We start from the raw sequence: 25,887 nt of genomic DNA, 5'->3' as shown, positions 1-25,887 counted from the left end.
TTGAATCACCCTTTGCTTGCTCCTCCTGGGGATTCAGTGCCTCAGAAGTGGGAGGAGTTGCTGGGCATAGGGGCAGGGCTGCCTGGAGGAGCTGCTTGAGGGGAAGATAGTGGCTGCCTGGAGGAGGCTGTGGACTGAAAAAAGGAGACATGCAGGAGGAGGGTGATACTAACAGTGACAGTGATGAGACAGTAGTGGAGGGCTCAGTAACTGAGAGTGACCTAGATGAAGAGGAGCTGCACGCGAGGAGGTGATAAATATATATGTGTAGGAGCAAGTGTGACTTCAAAAATGAAAGTGTTCTCCTGGGAAGAACTAAGTGTTGCACCTGTGACATTTAGCGGTATCGCCTCTGAAAACAAAACCCCACAAAGAACAATCCTGTGAGACTGGAATCTACCTCCTAATATAAACCTGACTAAAATCCTAAAGAATAAAATGGTTTTAGAATAGCTTTCCTAGATTTGTTGTTAAATATTTATTTTCAGGCTTTCTGTCACAGGTTAAAGTATGAGGGGGAAAAAATCTCCAGAGCGTATTCCAGAACCCATATGTGGAATAGTAGTTTATTCTAGAAATAGTCCCATTGATTTTTATGGGCTATGATATTTATGATTTTTAAGAAGTAATGTATTTCTCAATGGGAGTAAAACTATCAGGATCCAACCCAAAGAAACAAAAATCAATTATAAAGACATAGGTAAAATAAAATTATTGCAAATGTAGACATCTTGATGCTTTGGTTACTGAAAAATTAAATATGCCAAACAACTGTGCTCTTACTGTGTATCTCCTAGGAAATGTGGCCTACATTTTTTTGGAAATTTATAAAAACAAAGATGTGTTCATGACTTGTGTCCATCTATGGCAGTTTTCAGCTTGATACAGATTTTTACAACCACGTTCTAAACTTTTTGAAAAATGGTGTTTGCCTTAGAAATGATCTCACATCGTTATAATGTCATTTAATAACTGATATTAAAGGGAAGGAATAGAAATATTGGCTTTGATTAATATTTCGTTGCTTGCGTTTGTACCTTTTGATAAGAGGACAATAGAACAATTTGTAGGTCATGTCTTTTTATTTTTTAAAGGTTATCTTTTGCTAATAAGGACTTATCTCTAAAAACTGAAACCATCTTTGCTGCCAAAATAAGAAGAGTAAATGGAGGTAAGAAATTCTTCTTTATTCGGTGGATAGTATATGTTGTTTTTCCTGAGACCTGTATTTCTCTGACACTTTCTAAACTATTTTTGCACAGTATTTTTAAGCAAAATAATTTTGCATCTCTAATAAAATTTGAATAACAGATAATCTTTCAGTCCAGATTTTCAATATATTTGAAATAAATGAATTTGAAACAAAAAAAATTGTTAGTTCTTATTTTCCTTCTGTACATTGTTACTAAGAAAAATGTTTAAGAAGAATAGGGGTATAAGAGTAGGGGTTAAGTATAAAGGTTTTCTACAATAGCTCCTCAAAGTAAGATGCATAAACAAATATATGATGTTATAAAATTTCATTGGGACCTCTTTGCATTGCCTTCCATAATTCATCCTCATGTAATCACTTTTGAGAAATGTGATAATTCCATATTTGTGTCAGCAAAAACTTGGCTGGCAAAGCAGAATTATACTGCCTGCCTTGCAAATATTTGAACTGTTCTGAACACAAAAGACCAGTGTGCAGAACTCTAGTCTGGCTTTCTGTTTGTTTCTATGTCCAATTCATGATATTTTTGCTTATTTTTAAGAACCTCATGGTTTGAAACCTGTCCTTCTGAGAGATTACCTCTCACCTTATATTGATTTATAGTAGGTAGAGATCTGATTCAAACCCTGGGATGTCAATGTGTAGTCAACTAAATGGTTAACCGATAAGCCACATACTCCCCCTCCTCCCTTGCTGCCTCTGATACAGATGCCAGCGCAGCCTCTGTCTGCGGGGAGTTCGGGCCCTCCATGGACAGAGGCTGCTGCTATTCTGTGCTGCTGCCTCTGATAGAGAGGCAACCATGCAGGGTGGCCGGGGGCTCCTGGAGCGTGGGGCTGGGAGCACATTGGCTACTGGCCCCTCCCCAGGCACTATCCAATAGTCATGTAACTGCTAAAACTTGATGCAGTTACACGGATTATTCAATTAATCCACATCTAACATCCCTAATTCAAACTCCATTGAAGTCAATCGGAGTCTTTCTAAATGGCTATGATGTTCTTGGCATCAATTACTGGAGCTGAATTCTCTGAAATCTGGTGATAAGAGTTTTGTTAGGAAAGAAGATCATGTGTGTGGAATTTGCACCTTCTGGTTATCCACTAGAATTAGAATTTCAGAGTACAATTTAAGGTGTGTCTATTTGGCTCATTGTTAAGCTTTTAGTTTGTGGGAGTGGGGAGTTGTCTGTGCTTTGTTGTTGTTCCTGTTATTATGATGATTGCATATTAATGGAATTTCTGTTCAGCCCATTGCAGTTGTTAGCACATCAATTTCATGACAAGAAAATATGTGCTATAGTAACTGAAGTTAATAAAATAATCAGTGAAATAATATGGATAACAATTTTTGGATTTTTGCAACATAAGGGATCAGAATCAACAGAGTTGCACTCTGTATTATTCTAGAGCTGAGTTTTTCTCAGTATAATCATTCAGTAATTTTAATCTTCCCACCTCATTTTGACAATTAATGTGTAAAGGTGAGTACTATCGTTTATTATATGCGTGAGGACACTGACTAAAATTCCAGAAAAATCTATTGTCAGATGTGAATCACATTGTGTGATGTGTAGCCCATGTTTTCAAAATATTGCCTGCAAAAGAAATAATCTTTTTACCCTAAATTATTTTATTTTCAATTCTTGCATCTGCCATATTGATTTTTAGAATCTAGTCTAATAGAGGTGACTTTTGTGAAGGAGTGATTTGTTAAATCATTTTTCAGGCAGATGGAATTTGCAGAAATTCCTTGAGTCTGTGTAACAGTATCATAACAAAAGTGACTTGAACTACCTGGTTTTGTGTTTAGTTTTAGAAAACCTCTCCCCAGAGATTCAGCTTGTCTGTAAATTCAGCAATGATCTAAAAAATGTGACGCAAAAGAACCATATAAATCCGGTATGTATAGAAATAACAGCTTTTCAGCTGCACAAATACTGCAATGAATCATTTTATTAGAATCACTCTGCCTTACTATGTTCTTCCCCCTTCCGTATGTGTAAAGATCCAGAATGTATGTAGTTTTTTATGGAAGAAGTAGCATCAAATCTGCAATATATGCTCACCCCAGGAATACACAGAAATGTTTCCTCTGGAGTTTTATGGGTGTGAAGCTTGCTACTGTTGCAGGAATAGGGCTGCAATAGAGGTGTTGAGGTATGGGAGCAGCTGTGCTTTGTAACACACGCCCCTCTACAAGTGATAGATGGAAGGTAGATATGCCTAAATTAGTGTTACCAGAATGCACCATTGGTCATTCATAACTGTTAACACAGAATATGAATCAATCTTTTTGGAAGAGTTGTTTTTTAAAACAAAAGGGATAATCTGTTGCTCAGTACCTATTCTAGCTAGGTTGTTAGTGATAATTCCTGCTCTGAAATCTACTAGTATTACATAACAAATTGCCCAATGTTAATAATTAGCCTGTAAAATTACCTGATGCTCCAGTTCACAACCAATTTTTTCCACCTGCAGTTGACAGGCTGACAGTATGTGTAAGAGGAAACTCTACATTGTTATCATGGATATCCCTGTCCTCTATGAGAATTTCTTTAGACCCCAGTTATACCTGTATAGTATATTCCTTTGTGTGAACACTCCTATTCTGCTATGAGTGACTTTTTTCAGTTTAGTTTAATCCTCTTCCCAAAAGACATCAAATAAACCAAAAGAAAGAACTCTTAGAATAAGAGGGCCCATACTGGCAGGGAGCAGGGGTGGGGAGAGGGTTGTAATACATATATAACTCGTCGATTTGTAGGTATCCTTCAATCCCGAAGGATCATGGGTTTGCGCCCCTGTTGGACTGATTCGAGCAGCATCTTCTGTGGCTGTGCAATCCAATCTGGGAATGGCAGTCCTTTCCGCACTGTGAGCAGCAGTAGGCAGATGTCGCTCTGGTATCACGGGCACTGATCTTCCTGAGGGCTCTTTTGTCTTCCACTTCCTTCACCAAGGTAGTTTCATACATAGCAAGAGCTTCCTTCACTCTCTGTTTCCAGGCATATTTGTCTAAGGCAAGCGAATGCCAGGTGTTCGCACTGATAGAGAGAGCACTGAGGTCACGCTTGCACGTGTCTTTATAGCGCAATTTAGGTTGCCCTTTCGGCCTCTTTCCAGACGCCAGTTCGCCAAAGAGAAGGTCCTTCGGTATTTGGCCATCCAACATACGTGAGACGTGGCCAAGCCAGTGCATACGCCTCTGTTTGAGAAGAGTGAACATGGAGACAGTGCCCGCCCTCTCAAGCACTGTGCTATTGGGGATCTTGTCCTGCCATGAGATACCGAGTATACACCTAAGGCAGCGCATATGAAATATGTTGAGCCGCTGCTCTTGTTTTGAGCACAAAGTCCATGTTTCACTGGCGTACAACAGTGTGCTCAAAACACAGGCTGTGTAGACCTGCACCTTGGTGTGTACAGTGAGCTTATTATTGGCCCATACTCTCTTCGTCAGCCTGGAGAACATTGTGGCGGCTTTTCCAATGCGCTTGTTAATCTCGCTATCAAATGACAAGTTGTCCGAGATCATAGAGCTTAGGTACACAAACTCATGGATGACTTCCAGTTCGTAATCTAACACACTGATAAATGGCCCGTTACCCACGCTTTGGCCCATCACCTGGATCTTCTTTAAGCTGATTGTGAGGCCGAATTCCATACATGCGTCTGCAAAGTGAGTTATGAGTGACTGCAGTTCCTGCTGAGTGTGAGCAGCAATAGCTGCATCGTCAGCAAAAAGGAACTCCCTTAGACGCTTCGTAAGCACCCTGGTCTTTGCTCTAAGCCTCGACAGTTTGAAGTGGTTGCCGTCCGTTCTCGTGCGGAGAAAGATGCCCTCTGTAGCAGTTCCAAAGGCATATTTGAGCAAAACTGCAAAGAAGATACCGAACAGTGTTGGATCCAGCACGCACCCCTGCTTCACTCCGCTGAGAATCTCGAAGGGTTCGGATGTGGATCCATCGTATACGATGGTCCCCCTCATGCCATCATGGAAGGCCCTAACAATGCTGAGCAGAATTGGAGGACAGTCGATCTTAGCCAGAATTGCGAACAGATCTTTAGTACTGACAAGGTCAAATGCTTTGGTCAGATCGATGAAAGCAATATACAAAGGTTTGTTCTGTTCCCTGCACATATATAACTATATTAATTAAAATTAATACTTTAGGCTAAAAGTACTTTTCAGTGTAGACAAAGCCTTAGTTTTAGGTTATCAATAGCATTTCTAATAGTTTTTGTGATTAATGCTGTTACTTCAGCCCTTTCTGGAGTAGCAGCCTATCCTCTTTAATTGGAAGATGCAGGTTGGAAGAATACCTGAGGGAAGAAAGCATGGTTAGAAATAATTTGGGCTAGGAGAATGAATTCACTAAGGAGGGTGAATTTGAGGCAAGGAATTCATTTCACAAGTAAAATAGCTTGTCATTTCGCAAGTAAAATAGCTCAAGATTAAGGGTATTACAATTTAATTATATATTTTAATTCTGACTATATTTTGTCTTCCGTGACTTGGATTGAATAACTAGCTGATATGCCATAACAATATTTTACATAGTAATCTGGTCTAGCAGAATTCAGAGTTTCACTGATAACTGCTGTGTTTAGATCTTCCAAAACCACTAATGATAGGAAGAAGCTAGGTGTATAATAATGCTGAAAAATTAAATCACTGAATAGTTTATATTCACCAAGTTGTTCCAACACTTTTTCCTCCCAGATCGCTCATGAGACGGGTGAAATTGAGCAATCTCAATCTCTGCTACAGTGAGTATAACATGCACTGAACAAATGACATTCAGGAGAACAATAGTTTTCCAGCATACAATTTCCCTTGTAACCTCATTTGGATAGGATATTCTTTCCAGCCTTGAATTATAAAGTAGTTTTACTTTTTGCTAATAAGCAGTTTAATGCAAGAGATGGCTTTGTATCAGTGATGGTGAAACCATTCTTGTGTCCATTCCTATATCCATATAGTATGTAGTAGTTAGAATAGGTGTAACTGAAAAAAAAATAGAATAAACTTCCTGACACTGATTTTATTAGACCTTTATTAAGAATGGCCTATGCCATAGAATACTTTCTGGAATTGCTACCACTTGGCACAATTAGTAGACCACACAGAATCCTAAAATCCAGTTGGGAATAATCTATGTTGGCAAGGAAATAGGTTGGTTGGTTGTTATAATATAGTGATACTCAGTGTTTGGGAACCAAAGTAGTGATCAGTGATCATTGCTAATCAAAAAAGCTATTGTGGTATGAATTTATTGTTTACTTTACTGTTGTTCTGTATTTATATTCTATAATACGTTTGGGAAATATTTAGTTATTTAATTCTTTTGCACAAAGGCACATGCCAATATAGACACTCTCTTGCGCAAATACTTTTAATGGAAAAACTTTTCTGTTAAAAGTACTGACACCCTGCACCATTGGTCCCCATACTTTTTAGGGTTGTGCTCCCACTGTCCATACTTTCCTACCTCCCCACCAGGGCCAGGAACAGGGCCACAACACTGGGGTGGAGGACAGACAGGAGTAAGGGGGCTGGAGCTGGGTACAGAATCAAGGCTAGGGGGTAGGGCCAGAAGCAGAGCTGCAGCCAGGCAACAGTGGGAGCTGGTAGCCAGGCCCTCAGACAGATGTGGAGCCACACTGAAGCTGGATATAGGAGTTAGGTGTGGAACTGGGAGCTAGGTCTGAGACTGGGGGTGGCATGGGGCTGGGTGGTGCTCACTCTCTGTCCCCTATAGGGGCTGGCCAAATCTGTTGCAACCCTCGAGTATGCCTCAGTGCTAGCCTAGAAGAGGTGCACCCCATAGTTTGGGAACCTCCACTCAACACACTATTGTAATAATCTCTATATAAAATATGCCTTGTGAGGTATCATTTGAAAACAAATAACTCAGCAGGTCAATAATATCTGTTGAAATGTGTGTAGCAACATTTTATGTAAAGTTATGAGCATATGTTTACCAGACAAGTCTGGGAAGGGGATAAGCCTGTTCCTAAATAATGCCTCTAGTTAGGTGTCCTCAAAGTTGACTGACCTGTCAAGTGGCCGTTCTTTGGTAATGAAGGTGAGCCAGGAACAGATCAATCTGCATTTTAGCAAGCAACAGTGTGGAACCTCTTTAATCATGAAATTGCATGTCTCCATCCTCGCAACAGGAAGGAACTTTATATATAACTTTAAGGAAATTGCATTTGAAAAGGTCTCTTGACTATAAATAAGGGGCAAAAACACTCCAGATTCTCCCCCATCTTTCTCATCCAAGAAGACAGGAACCAGCCTTTGGACTTTGGGAGGGGCTCTGAGGTTAGAATTTGATCAGCCGGGTTGCTGGGAACGTGGAAGGATTTTATCTTGAACCATGTCTAGTTTAAGCCTTAGCTTATAGCAAGCGTTTTATATTTATTTCTCTTGTAACCCTTTCTGACTTTAATACTTTGTACTTGTATTCTCTTAAAATCTCTTCTTATAGTTAAATAAACTTGTGTTATTTTTTAATTAAAACTAATCCAGTGTTGTGTTTGCGCTGAATAGCTTGGTAACTCCAGTTAAAGTAAATAAACTGTTGTGTATTGATGCTTTACAGGGGCAACAGGCCTTTCATATCTGAACTGTCCAGGTGAGGGCTGGACAGTGCAGAACATGTGTTTTGGAACAGGGATTGTGTTGGCATCACTTTTCAGGTAATAGTTGAGGCTGTTACAAGCCAGAGTGTGGCTGTTGTGGCATTCGAGGATACAAATAATAGCCAGCCTTATTTAGGTAATTGAGAAGTGTACTTTACTGATTACGTTTGTGATTAGGGAATTTATGCTTTTAAAAAACCTCAAGTATTTCCACGAATAATTGCAAGGAAAAATTACTTTCATTGTCTTAACCTCTGCAGAGACCAGGGTAAGACAGGGCTCAAAATTTTATCCAAAGTATCAGAACAGGCAAAGCATTTTTGTTCATTGCCCTTTGAATGACAATCTCTTAAAATTATATTTATTTGTTTTTAGGGGTACAGTATTTATTACAAAGATTCCTCACCTTGATGTTCCTCAAAATGCTGCAGTAGGTAAAAAGCAAAATTATTCAGTATGTATGTTTTATGTTGTAGAAAATAGCCTAAAATACAGTTACTCTCAATTTAGCAGAAACAATTGAGAAATTCTAAATGAGTATGCATATAGATTTATTTAGGATATATCCATTTGTGAACTTTGAGACCAGCGGGACAGATTTTTAAAGAAACTAAGGTGCCTAAAGAAGAACTAAGTGCCTAAATCCACCACTTACACACCCATGGCATTTTTAAATCCATTTGCTTAACCCCCTAGATCAGTGTTTCTGAAAGTGTACCATCGAAACACTTTCAGAAACACTTTATGTTTGTTTATGTGCCGGTGCCACGGCCACGGAGCCTTGTGGCTTCTATTGGCTCCGTTTCATTGTTTGCAGCCAAGGGGAGCCACAGGAAGAGGTGGCCGGCCCATGCTGCTTCTTGCGGCTCTCCTTGGCTGCAAAGGATGAAATGGAGCCAATAGAAGCCGCGAGGCTCCGTGGCCATGGCGCCGGTACATAAACAAACCAGGGAGGCCAATTAAAGTGTTTCTGAAAGTGTTTCCATGGTACACTTTCAGAAACACTGCCCTAGATGACTGTGTTCCTGTCCATTAGCACTGAAACACCTAAGCACTGGTGTCCTAAGTGCTGCCACTACCCCATAGCAAATGGTTGTAGCTTTGTAACCCAGTAACTGTTACCTGGAGCAGGGGTAAGTGAGGATGGCTGTGCATGAACATGCTGCAGACAAAGATAGGAAAGAAAGTGGCTAGCCTTGGGACCTGTCCCAGAACTTGTTGAAAGTCAACAGTGCATTCCTACACTGTACCATCTTGAACTAACAGCTAACTCTGAGAATAACAAAAGAATAATAAGAAGCAAAAAGCACAAAAAGCCTAGAACATCCAGGCCTGATAGGCCTGTTAGGAGATGCAGGCATAAAAGGAATGTTTGTGGTACACCACCTAATTTCCTCAACCTCACAATTGTCTTTCGCATTTCCACTACAGATGGCTACAGGAGAGTTGTTGAAGGCAGGTATATTCAGGGCAGTCCCTAAGGGTGTTTGCGTCGCAGGGAAACCCCTCCCCTTCCTCCAAGTTCTGTCCCTGCTTCATTTCCTTCCCACACCTGCTCTGCAATCCTTCCCTAAGTCCCCCCACCCCGAAACAACATGACTTGAGGAATTACTGAGGGACCTGACATGGGTTTGGCCTCCCCTCCCCCGCCGCCCTGCACTCACCAACGTGGCAGGAGCTGTGGAAATCAGCAAATTATGTACTTGTTTCCATTACACAAGAACTAGAGGTCACAAAATGAAATTAATAGGTGGAGATTTAAAACAGACAAAAGGAAGTGTTTTTTCACACAACACATAATCAACCTGTGGAACTCTTTGCCAGAGGATGTCCTGGAGACCAGGACTTTAACAGTGTTAAAAAAAGAACTAGATATATTCACAGAGGTTAGGTTCATCAATGGTTATTAGCCAGCATGGGCAGGAATGGTGTCCCTAGCCTCTCTTTGTCAGAAGCTGGAAATGGGTGACAGGGAATGGATCTGTTCTGTTCATTGCCTCTGGGGCACCTGGCATTGGCCACTGTGAGCAGACAGGATACTGAGCTGGATGGACCTTTGATCTAACCCAGTATGGCCATTCTTAAGATCAGCAGCCTTCTCTCCGCTCCTCTGCCTACCTCTCAGATGGGTCGCTCTGCTTCATCATGGCAGCAGGAAGTGGATCAATCTGGCCCCCACCCACTTCACTCCCCAGAGCCTGCATTGCTCCGCTTCCCATCGCTATGGTGAAGTGCAGCGACCCAGCTGAGAGATGGTGGCAGAACAGGCTTCTGCATCACTCCATTTCCTGCATTTCCAACCACCGCAGTGAGTGCAGAGAGTCAACCCCCTGCTGCCACCCTGTGCCAGGCCCTCCAGGTAATCCCCCAAGCCACTCTGGGCCTCATGGGGTAATATCAATATGGGGGACCATCCCATCCATAAGATGGCTCTTGTTATGTTTTCCCTGTATTAAACAGGTCCCTTTTCTCTGGGTAAGCTAAAAAGGGTTAATCCAAAACATTCAGGAACTTTCTTGAATCAATTAAAGCAGGCTGGCCAATAAAGACACCTGGAGTCAGTCAGGAACCTCCTGATCAGGCTGATCAGGACACCTAGAGCCAATTAAGAACTAACTAGTTCTAGTTAAAGAGACTTCCCTTCCACTAGTTCATTGTGCACACAAGAAGTTGGGGGTAAGGAGGTGCTGTGGAAGATCTGGAAGGTTCAAATGTTGTCAGATACCAGAGAAAGGTCCTGCTGTAAGGAAGATGCTAGGGATGCACCATGGGGAAGTAGCCAGCAAATTATAACTGTCACACAGCTGATACAGGGGACATTACAGACAGATGCCATCCACAGAGTCCCCGGGCTGGCACCTCCGGAACCCAGGCCCACCCTCTATTCCCCATTTCCTCCTTTCCCCCAACTCCGTACTTGCCATGAGAGAGTTGGTCCAGACAGTAGGGAACGTCTATTTTGGAAAAGAGTCCCTGGTCCACCCAGAGGGGCAACAAAGACTGGTGGAGATTGGTCTCCTCTCTTTCCCCATGCTAGCCAGTGATGAAGGTGGCTAAATAAATGGCACATTTGTGCCCCTGGGAAAAGTGTCTAAGCTGAGGGCCACCATGAGCCTCCAAGGCAAGCAGTCTGCCCATAAGCATGGAACTCACCAAAGCAGAGAAGAAGCTTTGTCACAGAGATTTCTAGAAAATAGCTACAGCACTCAACTGAAGATAAAAGAATCTGAAGTGCTTTCCTCAATTTGAAGGATGTGGTGTGGAGCATGTTATTGGAAATCTTAAAAGAGCAACATTCCAATGTGGAAACTAAAGAACCTGAACTTCCAAACAAGAAAATCAACTTTATGCAGGTGGAATCTGACTCAGATGATGAAAATGAACATGCATTAGACTACATTCCTTTGGATCATTATCAAGCAGAACCCAACATCATCATGGACACGTCCTCTGGAATGGTGGCTGAAGACTATAGGGACATACAAATCTTTAGCACATTTGGCATGTATATATCTTGTGATGCAGGTTACAACAGTGCTATGTGAACACTTATTCTTGCTTTTAGGGGGCATTATAAATAGGTCACTATTCCATGGAGAACCTAGTTTAAAGCCCTCCTCACTAGGTTAAAAAGCTTGCTTGTGAAAGATGCTCTTCCCTCTCCCTTTGTTCAGAAAATTTCATCTCTTCCTAGCAATCCTCCTTTCTGGAACAACATCCCATGGTTGAAGAATCCAAAGTCCTCTCTCCAACACCACTTGTGCAACCACACGTTTACCTCCACAGTTTGCTGATCCTTACCCAAGCCCTTTCCTTCAAGTAGGAGGATAGACAAGAACACAACTTGGACCTCATCTTCCTTGATCCTTCTTCCCAGAGCCACATTGTCTGCAGTGATCTGCTCATCATTCTTGGCAGTATCATTGGTGTTCATGTGGAGAAGTAGGAAGAGGTAGTAGTCCGATGGCTTGATCAGTCTTAGCAGACACAGACACACCCTGAATTCTAGCTCCAAGCAAGCAGAACACTTCTAGAGTTTCCCAGTCTAGATGGCAGATGGATGACTCTGTCCCCCTCTAGGAGGGAGTCCCCAAACACCACCACCACCACCACCTGTTTCCTCTTCTTGGGATGATGGTCATGGAACTCCCATCCCTAGGACTGTGCATCCCATGACTTTCGTTCTATGGAGTCATCTTCTGATTCCTTTCCTCAGAGAATTCTTCCAAACCATTCTCTGCTGTAATACCTGTGCAGAGAGCCTGAAAATGGTTTCTTACCTCTGTCTGCATGAGAGGTACATGAGTTCTCCTCTTTCTTCTGGAGGTCACATGCTGCTAGATTTCCTTCCTGCTTTGCCTTCTCTGATTCTTCAGCATACTGTGCCTGCAGTGCCAAATGCTGACTTCTGACCCAAAAGTCTTCATTTTCTCTGATGTAATGCAGGGTGGATATTTGGGCTTCTGGTCCTTTTAACCTTCTCTTCCAATATGGAGACCAGCTTGCACTTCATACCAATGAAGTTGCTTTTTATCCGCTGGAAGACTGACAAACATGACACATCCTTTGCAGGTCACAATAGCTGATCGCTCATTATCCATATTGTCTTCTTTTTAGGAGCTTCTACAATTTCTTCTAGGAGCTTCACAGAAGACTGAAAAGCACAAAAACTCTGTAGGAACTTCCCCCAGGCGAACTTCTCCTGTTGCTTGTCCTCTGTTTGATGCTCATACAGTTCACAACTGGCAAAAAGCAGTTGGCCTGGCTCAAAGCCTTCCCTCCATTCAACCACTAACAGCTCACCTAGAACAAATGCACTCCCAGTTCACCAAAATTCAAACAGTCTCACTTTTCACACAAATCAATACACAGTCAAACCGTCACTGCAGCTAGCTCCAGTCAAACAAATTGTTACAGCAAACAGACACTTGGCTATTCACCCCATCAGCTCACACCACCATCACCCTAACGCAACACTTATCGTAGCTCCTCTTGGATGGTTCCCAGAAAGATTCCATTTGTCTGTTCTCTACTCGTTGTTCACTCAGTTGTTATCTGGCTGCTTTTTATAAGTTTGCTGGTTCAAAGCAAGGTGCCTTCTCCCCAGCTAGACGGTGAAAGCTCTCTTTTATGTGGCGTGGGATATTGTTGAGACTGACCTCCTCCTGGTGTTGCCTTTGCCAGTCCTTGGGAATCCTTTGAGACTGTGGACAAAGGGGCTTGGATTAGATGAGTTTGTTGGCTCCGCATGGAGTGCTTGCCTCCCTCTCTCTCTTCATTTGCTCCTCCTCCCTGGCCCTCAAGAATAATGACATGAAAGCATGATGGGAAGCTCAGCTCACCATTCTTTCTGTCCTATGTCTATAATTTGTTTCTGTCTGGGAGCAGGGAAGTGGAGCGTGTCTTATCAAGTGGCTTGGGCTCCTATGAGTGCTCAGGTAGACACCAGAGGGAGGGGAATAGAATATATTTTGTTTTCCGATGCTTGTACTAGAGAGTGGAAATGGCCAAGGGACAGTAGAGTAGTCAGTCAGATGTGTGTAAGGGCTAGTCAGCCTTTCATCACTTTGTAAGATGTCTGGTTAAGCAGGGCAGTGCTCATTTCATCTTTTAAAAGTCCCATATATAGCTGCTTCAATAACCCCCATCTAAATGAATAGGGAGAAGAGTGCCTAACTGGCACCTATCCTGGCTCTTAAAATTCCCCAGGTCATGAACCATTTAGAGAACGGCAAGATTGACATGCTAAGGCCCTAAATTATATCAAGTTAAGAGGCCCTGTAGCATTACCATAAATTGTGTATTGTTCTAACAGAAAGGAAATGAAAATAAAAAGAATAAAGTTTTATATTTGCATATACATTGATACATAGGATGCAACTAAAAACTAGTAACTTTTTTATATTTAGAGGCCATTCATAATCTGAGGCCTTAAACTATATGTTACTTATCTTGTGCATAGATCCAGCACTCATTTAGCAAGTTCTGTCACATGGCACTAAATAGACAGTGTCCAAGTACCTTTAAAAATCTGTCCCTTCTTTTTTCAAAGATGTCCTGGAGCACAAGTTACATTATTTTTCATATAGTGTTGGGATTGTGTAACTTTTGCAGTTTGTTATAAAATCATTATTATTCTTTGTTTTCCTAAGACAGTGTTTCCCAAAGTGTGGTCTGCAGTCCAGTACTGGTCCTTAGAAAAAAAATACCGGTCCTTAGAAAAATTATCGTGCATGATCCAATTAATTTGTGTGTCGGGGTAGCAGCACCCTGCACTGCCGAGCATGGTAGCGCGGCCCTCTTGGGAGAGAGCCCGCCACCGCGGCGTCTCTGCCACGCATGCTCCTGGGCGGCGGGACTAGTTCCAGAGGGCACTAGGACTCAGAGAGAAGGACGGGTGCTGGGTGCACTGATGCAGAATGTCCAGTGCCAGATGCGGCCAGGAGAGGCAGTGCTAGCCAATAAAGTGGCCAGGATTGGGACTGGGGGGGGAGCCATGTGTACTGACGCAGAACGCCCGGTGCTGGATGCAGCCGAGGGAGCCAGCGCCGGCCAATAAATCGGCCGGGATTGGGGCCAGGAGGGGGAGGGGTTGAACAACCCACCAGACAGGTAGGGCCAGCGACACAATTTATTTGCATATTCAGCATTTGCTTAATGAATATGCAAATATGCAAATAAATGTTACCAGTCCTCCAAAAGCTTGTGAATGGGTTTACTGGTCCTCAATATCAAAAAGATTGGGAACCACTGTCCTAAGATATTCATATACTTCTAGATTGATGCTGAGTCAATTGTGCTAGCACTGCCTAATAAAATTGTACTCTACAGATGTGCAAAGGGAAGGGAGGATGTAAGAACTGCAGTTTCTGTGGCTCCCTGTGGTCCTTCATAGCACTTCCAGGGCTCAAGACACCCTAAGAGGTGTCTGTATTAGGGAAGTTAAATATAGGTTAATTGAATAATCAAATAACCTAATGAATTCTTATTGGTTAGTTGACTATTCTATAGTCCCCCAGGGTGGCGCTGGCTGCCAGTGCACTCCGGCCCCACTCCCGGGGAGTCTCTTGCCATTCTGCGTGGGGTTTAAAAACCAGCTCCTTTCGTGGACCAGCTGCCTGTTGCCCTGTGCTGCTGCCTCTGCTACAGAGGCAGCAGCAGAGGGTGACAGCGAGGGGAATGCATGTAGTCTATAGCATTAACCTATAAGCTGTGCTTACACTATTACATCCCTAAGGGTATGTCTGCACTACCACCCTAGTTCGAACTAGGGTGGTTAATGTAGGCAACCGAAGTTGCAAATGAAGCCCGGGATTTGAATTTCCCAGGCTTCATTTACATCTTGCCGGGCGCCGCCATTTTTAAAGCCCCGCTAGTTCGGACTCCGTGCCCGCGGCTACACGTGGAACGAGGTGTACCAGTAGTTCGAAATAGGAAGCCTAATCCAAACTACCTGCTCCGTGCTGCGTGTAGCCGCGGGCACGGAGTCCGAACTAGCGGGGCTTTAAAAATGGCGGCGCCCGGCAAGATGCAAATGAAGCCCGGGAAATTCAAATCCCGGGCTTCATTTGCAACTTCGGTTGCCTACATTAACCACCCTAGTTCGAACTAGGGTGGTAGTGTAGACATACCCTAAAATAATAGAGCTGAGAGTGTGGAGGTTGTGAAAAATATGCTGCATACCCTGAAGCAGGTGATGGTAGTTGATTGGTAGCCTTTGAAGGCACAGAACTATGAGTCACACATATAAGAAAACAGGAGGTAAAAGTAATAATGTAATATAACTAAGTCAGAAAAAAATTGTTGTTAAATAGAGCTTTCTTCACCAAACTAGATTAGCTTAAGCCAGGGACCTCAACAAGAAGTGTGAAGGGAATTTGAAACTTCAACATCTTATAAGAACCAGGGAACCCTTAATCAAAAAAGGCTGAGAAACTCAAAAAGTGCAATTCAGTGACAGGAAATTTGACAAATATTATTTTATTTACCATTATTATAGGTATAGATACTGACATGTTGGGATTTCAGAAAACAGAGAGTAAGGTGAGTTGATTGTTTCAGTAGAATGCATGTAAACAGTTTCATTTGATTTACTTAGCATTTACGGAGTATTTTCTGGAAAAAAAATGTGGCTGTATATGTTTAGAATATTTAAAGGAAAAATAGAAGTTTGTCCAAACCCACTCTGAAGCACATGTTCTTAATACAGATGTATAATTTAGCTTGAGGGCAGTTTGTGGAGGGACTATGAGAGCTGTGTCAGAAACTGAAATAGACACAAACTTGTAAACAGTGAGGCTTCCTTTAATGGGTCAGAATGTTGACCTAGATGCTGAAGCTCTAGAAAGCCTAACCTCCCTTGCTGGCAGACTCATAGTTACTGAAAGTGGTTGCAATTTTCCCTTCCCAGAGAGTTAAGGAGCAGCAGGTTTGTAGAAATTGTAGTGGTGCCTAGACCTGTCTATGACTCTGGAAAGGAGTTTGGGCAGGAGATCTGGGATACAGGCTCTGGGATAGACACGGGATGCTAGGTGCAGGCTCTGGCCTAGGATAGGGTGTGTGACTGCAGGAGGGATTTAGGGGAGCAGGCTATGGGAGAGAGTTTGGGACTGGAGGGGATGCAGGGGAGAGGGTGTGGGAGAAAATTTGGGGGCAGGCATGAGTAGGAGTGTGATACTTATGTGGAGTACCCCCACATGGCGATAACTCCTAGTTGGGTGTCTCCATATGCTGCTGACCACAGGACCACCCCTGCAGCTCTCATTGGCTGCAGGGACATGCCAGCAGCCATGCAGAATGAGCAGACAGGAAACACTCTTGCCCTTCTGCGCTGCCGATGGTGCGGAGGGGGGCCCCCGGGCCGTTTTAAATTGGTAGACCAAGGACCGCACCGGGGGAGAGGGGTGTGCACAGGAGTGGCAGGCAGGGCCAAGGGACAGACCCGGGCCCAAACTGTGCTAGACCCAGGTCCCAGGCCAAGAATATTCCTGGTGCCTGGGCATCATGGATCCATATAACTCATTTGCATGCAGGTGTGTAGTAATCCATAAAGTTAGCAGTACTAAACTTGGAGCTGCTTCTGATTGGCTATTTCAGGGAGATGCATTTTTGCAACTCTTTTATCCATGGTGTTGAATCCAGAGTCCTGTATTATCATGCACACTAAGTGAAGCTTTGTTTCTATTCACTTCACTAGCTTCCTGCCACCAGTGAGTGTGGGGGCGATTTCCTCCCCTTCTCCCAAACCCCTTCCATGAGCCAGGGAGCAGAGTGGTCTGGGGGTAGGCTCTCTCCCCTTTTCCCCACCGCTGGTGAGTGCAGGGGTGAGCCCAACCCCTGCTGCCTCCTTGCCCTGCTTCTGTTCCCCGCAGCTCCTGACCCCATAGCGCTGCTGCCCTTGAGTACTTCCCACCACTCATCTGCAGAGGGGCCGACCCCTTGATCCCCCCCATGGAGGGTGCAAGTATTCTGGCTATACAGGGCACCAGAACTGGTAGGAATGGCCTTGCTCCAAACCCCCTCATCCTTGGCCCCATCCCAGAGCCTGCATCCCCTGGAGCCTACATCCCCTGCCAGCCAAACCCCTTATCCCAGTCCAAAGTCCCCTCCCATGCCCAAATACCCTCCTAGAATTTGCACACTCTCACACACCCCTGTGCCCCAGTCTGGAGCCCCCTCCTGCACCTCAGCCTCCTGCTCCTGCCTAAGAAAGTGAGGAGGGATGGAGTGAATGATAGAAGGAGGGGGATGGAGTGAGCGGGGCAGGGCCTCTGTGAAGAGGTGAGCCAGTGGTGGGGCCTTGGTGAAGGGGTGGGGAAGGAGTCTCCAAAAAATGTTAAATCAAAATGGCAGAGTTGTTGACTCGAGTCCCACGACTTGAACTTGAGTCCGACTTAAGTCACCTAGGTGACTTGACTTGAGACTCAACTCGGGTTCATTGTTTGTGACTTGAGATTCGACTTGAGACTTGCTAATTTTGTTAAATCGACTTGGTGAAAAATTTGTCCGAAAATGCCGATATTGATGGCTTGCTTGTACAAGAGTGACTTGACATTTTTTAAATTAAGACTTGAGACTCGACTTGGGACTTGACTTGAAAGTGACTTTAGGTACTCGAGACTCGACTTGAGACTTGAACTGTGGTGACTTGAGACTCGACTTGGATTTGACAATGATGACTTGAAGACAACACTGCAAAATGGTAGTCCTAAAGTATTACAGTAGTTCTCAAAACAACATTAACATCCTAAAATGATTCTGAGGGGTAACCGGAAAAACCCAGCTGCAGAGCCAGATGTAACAGGAAAAACAGGAAAAACTTCAAAAAACAACCAATAGTCTAGTAGCACCTTAAAGACTAACAAAACATGTAGATGGTATCATTAGCTTTCGTGGGCGCAATTCACTTCTTCAGATGACAGGAATGTTGGATGTCCAGATCCAAGAATAAATAAGGGAAGGAGGGAGGGGGCGAGAAGGAAAGAGGAGGAAGAAAAAAAGAGACAGTGAGTAGATAAGCTTCAGAGGGATAGCCGAGTTAGTCTAAAATGACTAGTTGGGTTTTATTGATTTTGACAGAATAACAGCCCTAACTATTTATTCCGCCATTTCTCTATCTTCTGAGTTTCCTCACACCCTAGTATCTTGCAATAATCTTTTTTTTTCTAATGTTCTCTCAAAAGTTGGCCATTATTGGTGTTTCAGAACCTGTAATTCTTCCTTAATTAATCCTGTGCATACAGTGCACAGGCCCAAGATCAAGCACCTTATTGCATTTAACTGCGAGTGCTTCATATTGTAAAAGGTAGCTTTTCATACTGGATCAGATTGTCATTTCAGAGTCCCTCCGTGCCTCAGACCCTTAAAATGTTGTATAGTTATAATAATTTAAGAATATTCTTTGCCTCTTTTGGAAATCATATTTATGGCATGACTAATCATTTTCCTGTTATTTAACAAATTTGCTTTTCCTATTCCCTTTTGTATACACACTTGCTAATAAATCTTTTAATTTTAATTTGCAACCTTGGTTACTGGATTATATCATAGTGCTGCAAATTTAGTCTCCATAGAGGACTGCACGCTCCAAGTTCTTAAAATCCATAAATAAATATGAAGAAGGTTCTTCTTCTAAGTGATTTTGTCCTCTCATTGTTTTATTACTACAGGTTAAACCTCGCTGGTCTGGCACCCTCGGGACCTGACTGGTCCCGAACAAGGGGTTTTGCCGGACAGGGGAGGTCCCTCCCCTCCTGACCCAGGCGCCACCCTGCTCCCACTGCTTCCCCAGCCCCCTGGAACTCTCTAGATGCCGCTGGCCCCGCTGCTACCAGGGCTGGAGTGCCATGGCCAGAGCTCTGCAGGTGGGGCAGAGCTCCGCAGTGGGCAGTGCTCTACAACCAGGGCAGAACTGAAGCTGCCTGGCTCCTTGACTGGGGCCAGAGTTGCGTAGCCAGGACAGAACTCTGCAGCCATCTGGCTCTGCAGCTGGGGCTGGAGCTGCACAGCCAGAGCTGGAGCTCCATGGCCGGGGCCAGAGCTCCTGACCATTGCTTCTAAATGTCGCACACTCCTTGCAGGGCAGGGCGGGAGGAGACTTCACATGCTTTCCCCAGCCTCCAGGCTTTGATTGGCCTGGGGGCGGGGGAGCAGCAGGGCCTCCACAGGCTGGATCAACTTGTTTGACAGGACACATCCAGCCTGCTGAGGCCGTTTTGCCCATCCCTGCATTAGATGATCATTATAGTCCCTTCTTACTTAAATATGAGTCTAAATTAGAGATGTAAAAGCTTAATCGGGTAACCAGCTAACCGATAAGCTGATTCTTATTGTTTATCAGCACCAGTTAAACTCTTCATAGGACTTCTGGGAGCCACGAGGTAGTGCGGAAGCTGCAACAGCCCTGGCAGCCCTGCAGCAAGCCAGGTAGTCGTGGCAGCCCCAGCAGTCCTGATGGGCTGGGAGTAGCGGCAGCCCCAGGAGATCAGGAGCCATGGTAGCCACAACATTCCCATGGGGCTGCAAGTTGTGGCAGTCTCGGGAGCTGCAGCAGCCCTGGGAACCATGGTAGCCCTGCAGGGCAGGGAGTCTTGGCAGGGCTGGGAGTGGCGAGAATCTTGGCAGCTACAGGAGATACAGCTGTCCCAGTTGTCATGCAGGGCTGGGAGTCTTGGCAGGGCCAGGAGTGGCAGGAGGCCCAGCAGCTGCAGGAAACACAGCTGCTCTGGTGGCCAGGTGGGACCAAGAGTTTTGGCAGAGCCGGGAATGGTGGAAGCCCCGGCAGCTGCAGGAGATGCAGCAGCCCCAGTGGCTATACATGGCAGGGAACCCCAGCAGCCCTAGGAGCCTCTGCAGTCCCATGGGGCTGGAAGCACTGGCCATGGCACCTGCTCTGGGCTGGGAGCTGCAGTAAACAGTATAACCAATACAATTTCTATCATTTATATAGTTAATCATTTTAAAGATTTTTTTATATCCATAGTCTAAATAGCAACTATATTTACTGTACTTTTTGCATAATATTCAGTGTTGGATGTGGGACAAACTTTCTGAACCCTTTCATTAGTTGCATGTGATTTAAAAACAAAACATAGATATCATAATGTATCTGCAGTCATCTGCACTTCTACTATTTGTTTTGATTATATAATGACTTAATGTCCTGCTGAAAAAGAAAGAGAAATCAGCCTGAACATTAACATGGGACACTAGTATCTTGAGAGTAGGATGAGACCTTTGATCTCGCAATAGTGGTAGATTTATTCTGCATCTTATCCTGAATCTTAAGTAATAGGGGTGTCAACAACTCAGTTTATTCAGCCATTATGACTATTATTAGGGTCGATAGGCATTTTTCCATTGTGGGAACAGGGCCATGTAGCTTTATCCAAAAATTGTAAACATAATATTGTGAGTATCAATTAACTATAAAGTAAGTATTAATTACGTGCTTTTACAAATATTTCTCCATTTTTGTAAACATTTTTTCTTGTAGATTTCACAGCAATTAAACGATGAAGATGACTCTCCAGAAAGAAGCCTACTGTCAAATGCAATTGTACAAGAGGCATTCATAGCTCCAAAGGAATATATACCACCAAATGTATTTCCAGAGAAAATATATTTAAAAGATTGTCAGAGTGTGGCTATGACCACTACAGAGATAAATACCGGGGTAAAAAATAATTCTCTTGAGAAGTCTGCAGCTGACTTTATTTTGTCAACATCAGAGAAGATTTCCAGGGAAACATTAACTTTACAAAATATAATGACAGATGAATTTGAAGTTAGAGATTTGCTGAAGCCACTTAGTGATTCAGAGAGTCCAGACTTGACAAACCCCTTGCACAACACATTAAAGTGTCAATGTGATGCTCTATCTGTAGATATATCAGTAAGTGAGAACAGCAGGGACCTGCCACTAGAGCTTCTGACAGCGCTGAACTCCTTTTCAGAATCTGTAGTGGGGGAGGAAGGAGAGGTCAATAAACAAGAACATTTGAGATCAGAACTCAATATTTTCCAGACAGATAATTGCAGTCAAATAACTGATAATAATTTTGAATCTCAATTTCCTATGATGCAACTGGAAGACATAAAGTCATTAACAGAGTCTGCATTTCAGGATACTTTATATGAACAAGTATGTATATATTTTAATACCCATTTGAAATGTTTTGTATATCTACTATATATTTTAGAGAGTTTGTGCATCTGTCTGTGTGTCCGTCCATCTATTTGTGAGTTCATTTCTTCAAGAACTCCTTCTAAATGGTAATAGCTAGGACCACCACATTTGGTATATAACTTCCTCTTATCATAACCTAAAGCATTGTCAGGGTTTGGCTGTGCCAGGACAATGGGATGTGCAGGAATGTGGTTGTTTCACATCAAATGGAAAGAGGGAGTATGAACAATTATACTCACAACTGACCACAGGTAAGCAGCAAACACAGGAGACATTTGTACTCTAGAATGACCACAGGGAGCAGCAAGCACTCCAGCCCCAGCAAGCAGCCGCACACCGTGCTACACAGCCCCTGCCAGCCTGGGCTGCACCTGGGGAACAGCTGTGCACCATAACGCACGGCCCCACTGGTCCAGGCTGGGAGCAGCCAACGGGCAGGCTGTGCAGCCCCAAGGAGAAGCTGGAGAGCGGCCCCTGCCACCCTGAGCCAGCCTCAAACCCAGGCAATGCTGGGTAAGTCCTCTAGTCTTACAATATTTTATAGAAGAGTTATTTTTTTCTAAGCTGTTATTTAATTTTGCTGTAGAATTACTGTGTCTGGAATTTATATTTTTATTATGTTGTTTTTTATTTAAAATCTACTACCGTATTTTCCGGCGTATAGGGCGACTGGGCGTATAAGACGACCCCCTATCTTTTTAATTAAAAGATAGGGTTTCATCTTATACCCCAGCGCCCCTCCGCCTCCTTTGCTCCCGGTGTCCTGGTCTGCTGGAGATGGTCCCCAGCAGACCAGAGGCACCGGGAGCAAAGCCGCCAGGAGCGCCTGGGCTGACCCCCCCCCCCCCGCCGGAGCCCCTCCGCGGCTTTGAAAGCCTCGGGGAAAGCCGGCGGGGGGGCATCCCAGGCGCGCATGGGCTGCCCCCCCCTCCGGAGCTCCTCCGCGCCGCCGCGGAGGGGCTCCGGGGGGGGGCAGCCCATGCGCGCCTGGGATGCCCCGCCGCCGGCTTCCCCCGAGGCTTTCAAAGCCGCGGAGGGGCTCCGGCGGGGGGGCAGCCCATGCGCGCCTGGGATGCCCCGCCGCCGGCTTCCCCCGAGGCTTTCAAAGCCGCGGAGGGGCTCCGGCGGCGGGGCATCCGGCGTACAAGACGACCCCCGATTTTTGGGGGATGTTTTTTAACTTCAGAGGTCGTCTTGTACGCCGGAATATACGGTAATTGAACTTATAGAATGGAGAAATCCCAATAAATTTTGTCTTCTTGCTTCATGTACTATGCAGTGTTAGATACCGTAGAGTCAAGCATCTCACAGATATGTAAAAATAGAAATAATGTCTTTTCTTGCCTGTAGAATGACTAGCTTGATTAGCTGAAAGGATTGTTATATATGTATGGTTATATGTGTGAGTTTGTGTGGTGGTGGGGGGGGGGGAGAATTTACTGAGGGAAAAATGTTGAGGACAAGCCATTATTTCAGTATAATTCTCCTCCCTTTGAGACGCTCATGTGGGTGGAGGTTACCAGTGGTCTTTTTTCCTTTCCTGCCCTGATGAATTCAAGTTGTCCACTGCTGTTATCCTTACACAGCAGTCATCCTGCAGAGAGGATCCATAGCAGGTTAGAAGCACAGAGGCAGAGGGACATTAAAGAAAAGAACCACTTGAATCTCCTGTCCAAGTGATCTTGAGGAAAAGAGGAATAGTGGTAGCAGGAGGAAACCCTATTTTATTGAGAGCAATAGACCTCCCTTACAAGTGTTGAGCCAGATTCACTGTTATGCTCCAGCTTCCTAGGAAGCATAATTTTGGTGCTATAAATCAACAATAAACCTGGTTATTGTTATCTAGTTAAGATAGTTTACAGCTGTTTTGCTTCTCCAGAGCAGTGTGAAGTATACTGAAAAACCTGATATTTTATTAATAACACAAAATAATCCTAAGTATAATGAAGCATACAATAAATGAGATAATTTCAAAGTTCCAGAAGACTCATTCCATCAGAATTGTGACCTCTTACAAGGCTTGTTTCAATAAAGTATTCATTTCTGATGTCTGTAGAGTGGCTGCTTGGAGCTCAGTATATGGGCTTGTCTATACTTAAAACATTGTGATGCTTCAGTGTCAACACTACCTGCTCTAAAAGGAGTAGTGTAGGTAATCCACCTCCCCAAGAAACAATAGCTAAGTTGATGGAACAATTCTCCAGACAACCTAGAGCTGGCTACACAGTGACTTAGGGTAGATTCACTGTTCAGCTCAGGATATGGATTTTTCACACTTTTGACCAACATCATTAAACCAACCTAATTTTCTAGTGTAGTTTTGCTTCCAGTCATTCTTCAGTATTGCAGTTAAGATTCTGGTCTATATCTTTAGGGAAGACAACTGTGTAACTGCCACCAGGTAGAGTTGAAGCCAGGACCTTAGTTTAGGAGCCTCTACAGCTTGAGCTATAAAGCCAGCTGGCTCTCATCTTAGGCTGTAGAGCTCCCTTGTTCCTATCCTTTCACTGTACGTGGTCTAAGTGCCACTACATGGGACAGTGAACCACACTAGGGGTATGTCTACACTACCCCGCTAGTTCGAACTAGCGGGGTAATGTAGGCATACCGCAATTGCAAATGAAGCCCGGGATTTGAATTTCCCGGGCTTCATTTGCTCTTTATCCATGTTTACCTATATACCTTAAATGACACTTTGCTTTTAGCACTGCATGTCATAATCCAGAAACAGCATTCCTTTTAATATAATGACTACCAGTAATTTGAAAAAATTCTTTTTGTCACAGCTTGTAGATGACCAGAAAAACCAGGACTTGCTAATTTCAGATTGCAGGAATGTTGCCGCTAATGACGAACAAGCTAGTGAAGGAAATTCATGTTCAGTAGAGAATACCTCAGGTGTAGAAACTACCAAAACAACTTCATGTACATTAAAAAAGTCAACTCGATTAAGAGAAAACTGTACTAAAAAGCACATTGAAGAAGCTTCTAATTGTCAAAAAACACCAGAAGAAACACATCAGAGAATATGTAGCAAAGATGAAGAAAGAGGAAATAAAACTTCATCTAAAGACTTTGGGTATGATATATATACACCATAAAAGGCTTACTTCTCTTCATCCATGAATTGTTTGTGTCTCTATTTAAATGTGCATTTAAGTTGTATGAAAGGTAAAGATTTTACATTTTCTGTAAACACTCAAGGGTATTTTTACAGTGATTTACAGTAAAACTCCACTGGTCCGTCATCCAATGGTCCGGCACTCCTGATGGTCCGGCACCATCTGGAACCCGGAAGTGCTCCGGGCAGCCGGACAATTGGAGCTGCTCTGCGCCCGGCTTCCCCGATTCAGCTGCTGCTGAAACTGACCAGCAGCCAAATGGGGAAGCCAGGGGCAGAGCAGCTGGGGTGCTGCCAGGTTGGTCCCGCAGTGCCGAGGGGTGGCGCTACGGGACCAAACTGGCAGCACCCCAGCTGCTCTTCCCCTGGCATCCCCAAGAACAGCTGGGGTGCTGCCGGGTTGGTCCCGCAGCCCCGAGGGGCAGTGCTATCGGACCAACCCGGCAGCACCCCAGCTGCTCTGCCCCCGGCATCCCCAAGAGCAGCTGGGGTGCTGCCAGGTTGGTCTCACAGCACCGAGGGGCGGCGCTACTGGACCAACCCGGCAGCACCCCAGTTGCTCTGCCACAGGCGTCCCCGATTCAGCCGCTGCTGAAACTGACCAGCAGCAGCTGAATCGGGGATGCCTGGGGCAGAGCCGGACTATCAGAAGGGGGGCTATGAGGGATCTGGGGTGGCATCCCCCCCACCCCAGACCCCTCATAGCTCCTCCTTCCGATAGTTCAGCATATTTGATAATCCAGAACCCCCTGGGTCCTAAAGGTGCCAGATTATCGGAAGTTTACTGTATATTCCAGTCAGGGGCAGGGAACCTTTTTTGGGTTGGGGGCTGCTGACCCACAGAAGAATCAGGCAGGGGTCATACACAAGTGAGAGGAAAAAAGCCCCAAAACCTCACTGACATGGACTCCAACTGAGAAGGAGAAAGACGCTCTCCACATTCCTCTCTCACACCAGAACCTAGGGGAGTCCAGCCTAGTAGATTTTGTGTGTTCCAGCCCCGCAAGGGACGGCATGGGGCTGGAGCATCACTGCAGGCTCCTCAGTGCTGGTGAGAACCCTGAGCCTTGGGGTCCAGATCCAGGTAAACTGGGGACTGCCTCTGGGTCTTAGGTTCCCCACCTCAGCATTGAAGTTTTTGTGATCATGCGTAGTACGCATCTGCACATAATTATAAACCTTTACAACTTAATTTAAAAATAATCTCGTGTAAATA

General features: G+C 44.3%; 1 protein-coding gene across 1 annotated transcript in view; it reads left to right on the top strand.

Annotated features, from left to right (window-relative positions):
* The window catches only part of ANKRD31 (ankyrin repeat domain 31), a 147,033-nt gene continuing 121,146 nt past the window's right edge, over nt 1–25,887 (top strand). The window contains exons 1-8 of the mRNA XM_089779540.1: nt 1–250; nt 1,095–1,171; nt 3,026–3,114; nt 5,939–5,985; nt 8,239–8,297; nt 15,863–15,906; nt 20,858–21,505; nt 24,337–24,629. Coding sequence (XP_089635666.1) covers nt 150–250; nt 1,095–1,171; nt 3,026–3,114; nt 5,939–5,985; nt 8,239–8,297; nt 15,863–15,906; nt 20,858–21,505; nt 24,337–24,629 — 1,358 coding nt within the window. The 5' untranslated portion in view covers nt 1–149. The remainder of the gene's footprint in view (nt 251–1,094; nt 1,172–3,025; nt 3,115–5,938; nt 5,986–8,238; nt 8,298–15,862; nt 15,907–20,857; nt 21,506–24,336; nt 24,630–25,887) is intronic.

Source organism: Pelodiscus sinensis, chromosome 6, assembly GCF_052426305.1.
Source record: "Pelodiscus sinensis isolate ZL-2025 chromosome 6, ASM5242630v1, whole genome shotgun sequence".
In the NCBI taxonomy this organism is placed as follows: domain Eukaryota; kingdom Metazoa; phylum Chordata; order Testudines; family Trionychidae; genus Pelodiscus; species Pelodiscus sinensis.
The sequence above is the reverse complement of the archived record's forward strand: the minus strand, read 5'-3'. Positions and strand labels throughout refer to the sequence as shown.